At 37.2% G+C, this 12204-nt stretch overlaps 1 protein-coding gene across 3 annotated transcripts in view; it reads left to right on the forward strand.

Moving 5' to 3' along the window:
* The window catches only part of ASAP1 (ArfGAP with SH3 domain, ankyrin repeat and PH domain 1), a 407716-nt gene that overhangs the window by 207107 nt on the left and 188405 nt on the right, over positions 1-12204 (forward strand). For all 3 annotated transcript variants that reach the window (XM_030937519.1, XM_030937518.1, XM_030937520.1), the window contains one exon: positions 5948-6020. In XM_030937519.1, coding sequence (XP_030793379.1) covers positions 5948-6020 — 73 coding nt within the window. The remainder of the gene's footprint in view (positions 1-5947; positions 6021-12204) is intronic.

Genomic DNA, 12204 nt, shown 5'->3' on the forward strand with positions numbered 1-12204 from the left:
TTAGGCTGGTGCCTGTTGAAGCGTCTAGCACACTGAGTGGATGAATAAATGCCTAAATGATGTAAAAACCCAAGTTTGATGATCATGAGAAAAAATCTCAGAGAAATTGGTTCCAGGACCCCCACAGATACCAAAATCTGTGCAGGAAGGCCAACAGCACACATTTGCATGGTTTGCCTGTATCTCTCCCCTTTTTGAGGAGGAGACAGTGACAATTCTTCATTGTCATTCTTTCTTCTGGCACCTTTATCCACAGCTCTACTCATGATCACGTTGAACAATGTGAATGAATGCATAGAAAGAGCTTATGCCTTCACATTATGATTATTCATGTATATGTTCTAGCATATGGAGACTTAAAATGGATAAATAATTTACTGATTTGGCTGTGAGGCTGCATGAGAACTTATGTCACTTTTTCATCCTCTTATGCAAGTGTTAATTAGACATCCCTAAACACATTGCTCTGCAGTCTTCACTCCTCCCATCAAGGTAGCGTGATTGCCTAACAAACTCAAGGCTGAAGTAATCAGTCTAAACCAAAATTAGGCCAAAGCAGCATTCCCTTGCTTCCCCTATTAAAGGAATAACACATATAAGAACATTTACCTTGTGGCGATTATGGGATAAATGCATCCATGAAAAAGCATTTTTTAAATGACCTCTCTGAATATACTATAAAGCAATACAATGGAAGCCCTTTTTTTCAAGTAAGCCCTTTTCAAGAAACGCTGCTCCAAGTGTTTCACTGGCAACCGCCTTCTGAGGTGACAGTAATGATAGCTAGTCTTTTTTGAGCACCTGCTCCCTTCAAGGCTTTGTGCTAGCCACTTCTAGGCACATTAACGTATTGAATGCTCACAGCACTCCTAGATGGTAGGTATAATTCTCTGCTCCCTTGGCATATCTCTAGGAAATTCTATGCTAGTATTTTATTGTTATATACTATTTCCTGCCTCTGTAAACATATTCATAAAATTTAGCTCCAAAGAATTGTGGTTATTATCTAAAATCAAATCTACCCAAATTAAGAGCAGTTTTCCCACTTGAGTGTATAGAAAGTACCATAGATTTATAAAGTAATTCTAAAATACGTAGAATTTTAGAAAATCTTAATGAATAGTGGCAACAGTATTGCCATTTCTCAGTTAACGTAAATATATTTCAGTAAAGTATTTTTAAAGAAAATTTACAGAATAACTATTTGAAGGCAATGTCCTCTTAAGACATTATTCTCATCACTGTATAGTCATATCTCTTCTACATATATGGCTATACATATTAGATATGTATACCTTTAAACTTTGTTCGAAACCATTAGGGGAAGAATTACAGAGGACCATGTTTTCTGAATTTAAAACTATTTTATCAATCATTTTCAAAGCAAGTCTTATGCTGCCTACTTTTCTGTTTTGTGGAGATGATTATACTGATGAGTTTGTGTATTCAGTCATTTGTCGCTTCATTTCATAAGCATTTTTGAGCATCTACTGTGTGCTAGACACTGGGAATAGGAACTCAGCCATGAACAGGTTATACAAAGCCCCTGCTTTCATAGAACTTCCATTCTTCTAGAGAAATAGCATAAAAGCAAGCAAATCATGAACAGGATCATTTCAGAGTGTGGTAACACTATGGAACAACTGGCATGATGTGCATTCCAGAGTAACCTTTGGGTGGGCGGGCCGAGGGTGTACGCTGCTGTAGGGTATCCTTAGAAGACTTTTGTGGAGAAAGGACTTTTAATCTGAGGCCTGTGTAAGAAGAAAGAGCCAGTCATCCAGAGAGCTTGGGGGAAGAGTTTTAGGCAGAGCAATCAACTGGTTCAAATGCCCTGAGCAGGCATGGTCAGATTCATACATGTCTCTGAGAATATCTGCTCTTACACTCTGCTGTGACTGAGGGATACCACTCGGCCTAGAGGAGTATGCTACCCTTCCTGTCCTCAAAGTCTCAAAGGACTTTTCCATCCTTATGGTCTGGTTTCTGTAATTTTTCTACATCCTTTTGGCTGTCAGCTCTCATGTAGTGCCTCCAGTATGGCTTCCCAGCGGCCTCTCTCTGATTTGCAGCAGCCAGCATCTTCTCTGTGCCTAGATTCAAATGACAAAACTTGTTAGGACTATGTGTGAAATAAAAGTAGAAAGTCTTCGTGTCAGGGTTGGAAGTGCTCTCCTAGATTACCATCCCTGATCCTTAGTTATGTAATGTTAAAGAGAATGTAATGATGTCGTATGGCACAACTTTACATTCTCCTTTATTCATTTGTTTGTTAATTCATTCTTTCCCGCTCACCCCACCCTTTCGTGTTGTTCAACTGCAGATACATACTTAAAAATGCCTGCACATGTTTTATCCTACTTTTAATGATTTGGGAAAGATAATCTTATAGCCTATATTATCTACCGTTTTTCTCTTAGCCCTTATTTAATTTTACATATATGACATTTCAAAGGATATCACTGCAGTTGTTGTTTGGCATTTATGGGAATAAAACTTTGCAGCACACTTAGACATGTGTTATTTCTAGGGGGAGCCTTGTTTGATTGAAGGACAGTATCCCCTGGCTCTCTAAAACAGGAGGCTCTTAAAAGTGCATTTTATTTAGCTTATTTTTACCAGTGGCCAAACACTCGAGCTTAAAAGAAAAAGAAGTGTCACCTAGAGTTAACTGACTGTAGCTGTCAAATGGGGATGCTTTCAATAAACTTCAAAAGTGAGTAGGTGAACTTTACACCCTACCAGTTCATAAGCAAGTTGGTAAACATTCAACAGAAATTCTGAGACTGTACCCGCTCCCCCTCCAACAAAAGGAAGTAGGTAGATGGTCTCAAAAAATGTTACGGCTGAAATCTTTCACATTCATTTGCTCATTTGGAGTTAACTGTAAAGTCCACTTAGTAATTTCTGTTAGACTACAGTCACCTTTTTTAGTCATTATTCCCACAAAGATAACCGATAGGTTATTTTCCTCCAGAAGCAGATCTTTGTTTCTTTCTTGAAAGTAATTAAGAAATGTTAAGATTCAGGGGAAACTTGGACTTGCCTTCCACAACAGATTAGATGGCATGGTTGAAAAAGCATAGGCTGGCTCTTCTCTTACTTGGTATGTGACGCTTGGCAAGCTAACTAATTTCTCTAAGGCCCAAGGTTTTTTATCAGGGAAAAAGGACAATCATAAGTATAGAAAAAAATTAATGACTATTTTTAGCATTTTTTAAAAATGACATCATAGAAACAGTTCATCTAAGAATAAACCCATTTTTTAAGTAAATTTACTTTTAAGTAAATGCTTATTTGCATCATTTTCAATCTAAATGTCTTGTATTTTTTTAAAACTCAGGTTTATCTCAAAACTGGTATGTAGTTGCCACCTCCCCCATATGATGAGACTGTTTGTAGTCTCAGCTTATGGCAGATATCATTAGAATGCAGAATTAGGTAGTGGTTAGAAGATAAAGCTCTGTGTTGTCAGAGACCTGGGTTCAAATTCTAGCTTAGCCACCCTGGACAAGTTAAGCTTTCTAAGCCAAGCCTCTGTTTCCTCATTCATAAAATGCGTATAATAATAATATTTATTTCATAGGACTTTTGTGAGAATTAACTGAGATAATCTATGTAAACCTCTTAGCATGCTTTCTGGTTTATACCAAGTGTTTGTTAAATACTAGTTGTCTTCCCTCTTTCCTCTACAGTGCAAATCTTAAATCTTTTCAGTAATACGAAATTTATCTCTTCCTTGAAATGTCTTGTAAAACATTTCCTTAAACATGACATGCAGCATGACAGGTATGTGAGATGACTTGAGATCCTAAGCCAAGGAGCATTTTGTATAGGTAGAGGTACATTGTAGTTTTCAGGGTGTCTTCTATCAATGGTAAATGATCGTGGTTTTTCATTTATTGTAGCTCTTTACAATACAGTTATTTAAATTTCTTAAAAGAGATATAAGTGTATTTAAAGGGAGATACTGAACAGAAGTACAGGTGGGCAGTGGATGTGACGAGATATGGAGTTAGAATGTAGTGATGGGTATGATGGAAATAGTGTCAGACTTGCAGTCTGGAAACCCTGTTTTTTGTCTCAGCATCCCAGTAAAGAAAGCATACAGTTTGGGATTTGGTAGATATAAGTGTGGAATGTGATGTTAGCATTTTCTGCCTCTGTGACCTTGGGAAAGTTACTTGACCTTTCTCGCCTTCCCTCTCTCTAAATATTTATTGAAGGTCTACTACATTTCCGTATCTGAAAAATGAAGATGATCTTTAACAGAATTTCTGTAAAGATGCAATGCAAAGGGATAAAATATTTGAAAGCATATATATCTTATATAATTGATATGTTTTATAAATATAATAAGTTTTATACCTCATGTCTAGTAAGTGCTCAGTAAATGTTAGTTCTAGTGTTACTTAGGACCTGTGGTTGCAAGTGACAGAATTCCAAGCTCAACTGGCTTGGGACAGAAGGAATTTGTTGTCTCATGTACTCAGACTGCAGGAAGGTTAACAGTGACATACGCCTTGGGAACAGCTGGAAGCAAAAACTCAGATGCCAGAGGACTCTCTCTACCCTCTTTTCTCTGTTACTGTGTCTCTGTTAGTGTCATTCTGTCTGGCCACATTTTTCCTCACATCAAGAAACAGAACTCCTGGCAGTCCTAAGCTGATGTGACCAGAAAGGGACTGAGCTTGTTTCCAGAAGCCCAGAAATCCTAGGAATGTCATTGAGTCCAGTATGAGTCTGGTGCTCACCTGGCCAGACATTGGGGTGTGGAGAACAAGAGGTGAAGGAAAACAGTAGGAAAGACCGTTTTCCATAAGGGGAATTGTAGGTGCCTGCTACCATTGCTTTTATCCGTTTCAGCTTCTTCAGGGAAGTACTTAGCCTCTATGGGCTTCAGTTTTCTGGTCTGAAGTTCCAAGGTTTAGATGATATAATGGATGTGAGTGTACATTTAATGTTTTAAAATTTTATTTATGCAGTTTATTACTGTTATTGCTCATGCCCTGCAAATCTTGACATATCATCTGGGGGTTCCCAGGCTGACCACAGACCCTTGAAGTAGCAGAAAGGGACCTAAAATTGTTTTAAGAAGTTAGTCCAGTGTGCCAAGTACATTGACTATTCCTTCTTTTAAACTTGTTTTTTGAGTGTCATACACGTACAGAAAGGAGTACATATCCTAAATGCACAATTTGCTGAATTTTAACAAACTAAACACAATTGTATATCCTGTACCTGGATTAAGAATCAACAACAGTAGACTCCTAGAAGCCCCCCGCTTGTACCACAAGTAGATTAATGTGTTGATTCATCATCTAAGAAATCATTTAAAAGCTTTACCAGCATCATGATGGCATTTTCCAAACTGTTTTTTTAAATTAAAATATTGCTAAAATTCAACTGCCATATGTCATAAGTATTTTTTTTTAACACTAAAAGAAATCCCAAAACTTAAAAGCACTGTGAAAAGCTCTTCAGGTCATTCCTACTCATTATACTCCTTGAAACGTTTTTCTGCCTAAAATTACCATTTAGGTGATAAAATGACAGTATCCTCTTGCCTGGGTATTGTGCCATTCATGTCTATGCTTGCCTTTTCTCCTTACCAGATTGTAAATGCATGAGAGAATACAAGCCTTAAGATTTCTTAGGTGTCTTGTATTATCTTTCTTGTGTGTAACTTAGCATGATAATTGACTGACTAGAATGCTATCCATTTCACACACTGAGCTTTGTGGAATGACTGTACTTCTCCTGAAACTATAACTACCCAGATCCCAGGGACTTCCAGTCTGAAATGATTCATTGTTAATGAATATGTCAGTTTGCTGTTGCTCTGGTACTCAGGAAAACAAATGCAATTACAAATGAATTTCTCTTTTTCTTTTTTTCTTTATTTACCAAATCTTCTAATATCTTTTCCCCCTTTTTTCTCTTCTAGGCGCTAGACCAAGATAGAACAGCCCTTCAGAAAGTGAAGAAGTCTGTAAAAGCAATATATAATTCTGGTCAAGGTAAGCACTTACTAAAAGTCAGATAACATGAATTACAATAATGTCTACAGAGTTTTCTTAGTTATTTAAAAGATGTTAAGTTTATAGGAAACTTGACGCAAATGGAAAAGTAAGTAGGTAAAAGAAATTTCTCTTTTTTTCCTCTTATCTCGACTATCAGCCCAAGCCTATTAGTGTTTCCAAAACAGAAAGAAGAAAAAGCATTAGTCGCAGTGGATTTTACTATACCCTTAAGTGCTTAATAGAGTTAAGAGTAATTTTGTCACAAGTGACATGAGATAAATAAAATTTCTGTGTGAATTTGGTCAACCTATAACTCAGTGGCTTCAGTTAAACACATCAGAATATTTTCCCTTCTTCAGTGTACCTGTACACATTTGAAAATCAGTATTGGTGATGGTCGTGGAAAAAGTTAGAGAGGAGGGGGCAAAGTTAAATTCAAACCTCAACAGACCTGTGAACTATCATCTTTTCTTTTGTTGGAAGGTGTGCCAGATAACCTGTGTAACTAAATGTTTTAACTGTCTAGTGACTTTGTCACCTTGGAGGCAAAAGTATGTCATCAGTGAGTAAGAGGAAACAAACCAAATTTAAAAAAAAAAAAAAAAGAAACAGAGTAACCACAAAAAATGATAGGCTCCAGCGCTGTAGAAGAGAGGCTTGGAAACATAAAATGGATTTCAGAGTTTCTCACTCACATCTTTTGTTAATATTGCAGTACCACCTCACCTACCAATAGGTTACTTCTCCAAGAAATCAGTGGTCAGTAACTTAACAGAAAACCTGGGAGGGAAGGCAGCAGACTATAATAGAAAGAGCACAGGCCATGAAGTTGGACAGATATGGGCTTTCGTCCTTGCTAATCCACTTCTTATTAGCAAGGTGACCTTGAGCTGGTTATTTCTCCTTCTTGAGCTTCCATTTTTCTTCTGTAACATGAGGATAGTGGTATTAAAAAAGTTGTTGAAGGGATTTAATGAGCTCATATCTGTAAAGGGTCTCCCAGGTTACGGAAGTTCAATAAATGCTTGTTCCTCTTAATTTTATCATCATGAAATTATTGAGCTGAAGGGAACGTGAACAAGCCAAAACCCTCAGGTACTTTATGGCCCTCCTGTCTCATCAGAGCTGGGAATCACTAGCCAAATGAAACTGGAAACCTAATACTCTCTTGTTTTTTAAACCCCCCTAGGCCTTGAGACATTCTGTAATATTAATTGTTAACACATTTTGCACCCTGATGCCTTCATTTTGCTCCCTAATTTCTTTATATCCAATAAAACACTAACTTCTCATTAATGTAGATAACTAATAGTCATGTAGTTATGACCAAATGTTGTTTTAGGTCTTGGCTTAAGTTATATACCTAATTTATAACTTCTGCCGTTAGCATTTTTTTCAATGAACTCCTACACTGTGGTAGGCCCTTATATTTGATATTAGCTCTTTGGGGAGGTGAGTGGGATAAATAACTAGGAGATGCCACAAAGCGGGCTTCTGGGATACTGATATTGTTGTTTCTTGATGCTAGTGGTGGTTACATGGTAAAGTTCACTTTTTGGTAATTCATCAGATACTGAACTTAGGATTTATATACTTTTCTGTAGGTATGTATATTATATACCAATAAAAATATATTTAAAGTGTTATATGCAAGGAGGTTCACTGAAGCCTTGTTTGTGATTTGAAAGAGCAGAAAATAAAAGGGATTTATTCAATAAACCATAATATATATATAATAGAACACTGCACACCCTTTTAAAAAAAGAGAGAAACTCAAGTAGTCTAGTTCTGAGTTTGAATCCTAGCTTTGTTATACTTGTTCAAGTCAAGTGTATTATTTAACTTCCAGGAGTCTTACATTTCCTTACCATAAATTTAAAAAATAATATCTAATGGGCAGGGGATCGTATGGACAAAAGGAGAGACCATCTGAGGCTCCTAATACACTGCCTGCCACATAGTAGGTGCTTAACAAATGGTAGATGGGGGAAAAGGACAGCTAGATGAATGCTTGAGTGCCTTCTCTATTTTAATTCAGTGATTCCACATATAGCATTTGACCAGCTTGATTTTATAAAGAGCTTAATGAGAACCATTATTTGTCTCAGGAGGAACAGTCAGTTCTGTAATGTGATGATGGTTTGTGCCTGAGGCTCTATACTTGTGAGCTGCAAAAGGGAGACCCTTGCTTTACAGCTGTGAGATGCTGCTGTATTTACTGTGCTGAGGGCCCACTCCATGTGACTCTTTTCCAAATGTTCTCCCTCAAGATGCATTTCATCCCTTGGCCACAATGACCACATCACTCAACAGCTCATACAAAGGCTGCTCTACTGGGGGATATGCTTCTTCCTGTTCTTTAAAGGATTTCCTTGATCACAGCTGCCCTGGGTATGACAGAAGGGAGAGATTGTTCCTGTATGGATGTAAAGAGAGTTCGAGGGCTATATGCGTAATTTGGGTACAGCCTCCTCCGGTAGACTGCACCCTCTTTGTGGATGGGAGTGGCACAGCTAACTGAACATTGAATCTCTCCAGTCTGGATTAGGGGTTCTGTGTGCCCTCCTTCTAGGTTTGTACTATTCAAGTAGCCTCTAGTGACATATGGTTTTAAATTTTAAATGAATTAAAATAAAATTTAAAATTCAGTTCCTCAGTTTTAGCCACATTTCAAGAATTTAACAGCCATATATGACTAGTGGGTGCCATATTGGATAGTGCAGAAATAGAAACTTCTCCATCACCACAGGAAGTTCTTTTAGACTGATACTGTAGAACATGTATCCCATTGTATTGCAGTTATTAACCATCTCTCTTGGAGTAGATAATGAGTCTTACCTTTGTTGATTAGGATCACCTGAAGAACTCTTAAAAACAAAAACAAGAATGTCTCAGACCCTTACCCTAGAATTGTTCCAGAGTAGAGCCTAGCTATTGAGATTAAAAAATATATTATTCCCCAGCTGATTCTAACTTGCAGCTAAAATTAAGAACTATTGCACTGGCCTATGAACGTTTTGATAAGACTAGTACTATGTTTTTCATCTTTGTAGTTTATGCATTTGTCAAGGTAATTTATTAGTTTGTTCAAAAAGGTATTTATTGAGCACCTATTATATTCTCCTGTTCTGGGCGTTAGGTGTTTGGCATATCAAAGTCTCTGCCTTCATGAATTTTACAATCCAGTAGGGGAGAAAGAAATGTTAATCAGATCATCAAACTGGAAAGTATTTATAACTAGAAACTAGGAAGTGCTATAAAAGAAAGCTTACAAAGTGCAAAGGGTGAAATAGGAAGAAGGATCTGAAGTAGTATGAGGAAGGTACTAAGGGTGTACCACTTGGAGGAAATGATATTCGTTGTGTATTTATGCTGTACTAGGCTAAGCCAAACAAGCCGATAAGGTAAGTACCATTGTTCTCATTTTATAGATAATGAAACTGAAGCTTAGAGAGCCAGAATAACTTGTTCAGGGTACCATACCTGGCAAATAACGGAAAGAGAGCCCAGCTGACCCCAGCTTTGCTCTTTACAGGTACTCTGTATTTGTCTTCTACCTAACACATGGCAGGGGCTCAATAAGGATTGAATGAATCGCTACATGTTGGCTGGACGGGTTACTACCTGGGAAGCTCTGAGACCAGCTATTAATATTCACTAATCGTGAATATTCATGAATGGATCCATCAAATGGAAACTCCCAGCATTGTAATCTGTGGGATGACTTTGGTGTTTCCCAGATGAGACCACAAATAGTAGTTACCATGGTCCTGTCTCGGAAATATAGGGACAAACTCAGATCCCTCCAGGTTCCTCACAGACTATTGAGGCCTGATAGGGTTTCTGCAGTCATGAGCAAGTATAGTATAGCTGGGTTTGTGGACAGCACTATGACATTTAATTCTTTAAAAATGACTAAATGAGTAAAACAGTGGTGTTGCATAGCTTTCCATGATACATGCTCAGTGGAATCCAAGCTGTTCCCCTGCAAGGGCTTTTGGCCTCATCCAGGGAAACCACAAGAAGTTGAACCCTGCTATCTGTTTCCCAATGCATTTTCATAATTTTCTTGTTTTCTCACAATGCTTAAGTGATACAAAACCCATGTGATACTTTTTGAACATTTAAAAAGTATTTCTATATTTCTGGTTGGAGATTACCAATCACTCAACTTCCCAAAGTGATTTGAAAGATAGCTAAACATCGTGAAGCTTGTTACTCTTAAAATGTGTTATTTTTACACATAAACTTTTATCAGTACTAGTAAACAGTATAAAAATGAGGGTTTTTTGGTGGTTGTTTTGTTGTTGTTTGTTTGTTTTTTGTTTTGTTTTTTAACAAATTGTCTCCATGCAAGCCCTTTAGTTTCAAGATTGCTCTGGGAATTTGTGTCTCACTTTTCCTTGTTGTGTATGAGGACATTTTAAAAAACAAAACAAAACTCAATTCTGTGAACTGCTTAGACCAATGGAAAATTCTCCAAGCTATTCCGTTTTCCTGTGTTATTCTCTAAGTTTTGAAGTTTTAACATTATTAATCTGTGAAACAGATTGTCGTTTAGGAAGTCTGCCTTTAGTGGTCCCTCTCCCTTTTCCCCTTTCTCCCTCCTTTTGCCCTTTTGCTAATATATGATTAAAATGACTAGTTTCTTGGGCACTGTGGAGGTTTTAATTTATTGTAATTCTTGGGCAATTTTCTTTACAAAGATAGAGCCTAATCCCCCTTCCCCTTGAATGTACCACCAGAGTTATTAACTCCCTTCTAATGAATAGAATGTAGTAGAAGTGATGCCATGTGATTTCCAAGGCCAGTCCATAGGCAAGATAGCTTCCACCTGGTCCTTCCATTCTTTTTCTGATCATTTTCTGTGAAGGAAGCCAGCTACCATATTGAGGATACTTAAGCAGTCCTATGGAGAACTACCACACACTTGCCAGCCATGCAAGTGAGACATGGAAGAAAATCTAACCCCCGGCAAACTTTCAGACAACTGCAGCCCTGGCTGGCATCTTGATCTTGATCTTTGTGAGAGACCCTGGGTCAGTACAGTAGGAGTGGGGCTGGCATTCCCTTGGAAGCATGAGCATGTGAATGCATGTCAGTCAGGTTTGGCTTGAGAAAAGAGCTTACTGTTTGCTTCTCAGTATTGTTTAAAAAACACAGTGAGACGTACTGCACTTTTACAAATGGAAGCATGTGGTTCATTGTTCTACCAAATGAGTTAGGTTGAAAACATTAATCTTTTTGAACAGATACATTCTCATACAACACAGGTACAGGTATGCAGTTTTTTCTGGGAATAGGAACTCAGGATATTCCTGCTACTAGGTCTTTTTCTGTGTTAAAGTTTTGGCTTTTTTTTTTTTTCTCAGATTAAATGAACATGTTATTATATGGCTGGTTCCTTAGAATTTATGCCAGGATATATTCAGAATAAATGATAGCTTATTGGTAACACATGGTGCCCCTTAGAATCTGTAACATTGTTGGTCTGAAAGTTGAGGCTTATAAATCCTGTAATGTTTTTGGGCAAGAAAACAAATGATAGTGGTATATAATTTGATCACAAGCATATGATGTGGAAGTCTTATTTTCAAAACACAGCTAAATTGTTATAAACAGTTTTGTAGCTTTTTCATTACAAGGAAGACAGCCATTGATTTTCTCATTTCCTTACATTTTTGTCTCCCATTCCCTTTCAGTTAGAATTAAGTAGTAGATAGTTTTATAAGAGAGTGTTTGTGTTTTTTAAGGCAAAAAAATGTGTGGTGTTCGCTCCAGTTTTTCATTTTGTTAAATTACGTATTTTAAGAAAAAGCTCATGGTGCACAAGGAAATGTAGGATTTTAAAGGTAAAGTACTAAATTTATCAGTGGATAGGAAGCAGATGTTTTTGTAACCAAACAACTTCATTTGAGCTATTTTTTAGTTAAGCATTTCCTCAAACTTGAAGGTATAGTGTGAATTCAGTTGTAACTAGAGTTGGTAATTAGGTTCGTTGTCTTACCATGGTGTCATGTAATGCTTATTTTAATCCTGCGCTGTTCAGTGGGGAGAAAAATTCTCTTAACAGGCATATGTAAGAGATATAATAGATTAGAATAAAATGTCACAAGGTGTACAAAAGCAGCTTGTCTCTAGGAAATTTTACCTTTTTTGCTGTTTTTCAAGTTTGTGGATA

This window comes from Rhinopithecus roxellana, chromosome 9 (assembly GCF_007565055.1).
Source record: "Rhinopithecus roxellana isolate Shanxi Qingling chromosome 9, ASM756505v1, whole genome shotgun sequence".
Lineage (NCBI taxonomy): Eukaryota > Metazoa > Chordata > Mammalia > Primates > Cercopithecidae > Rhinopithecus > Rhinopithecus roxellana.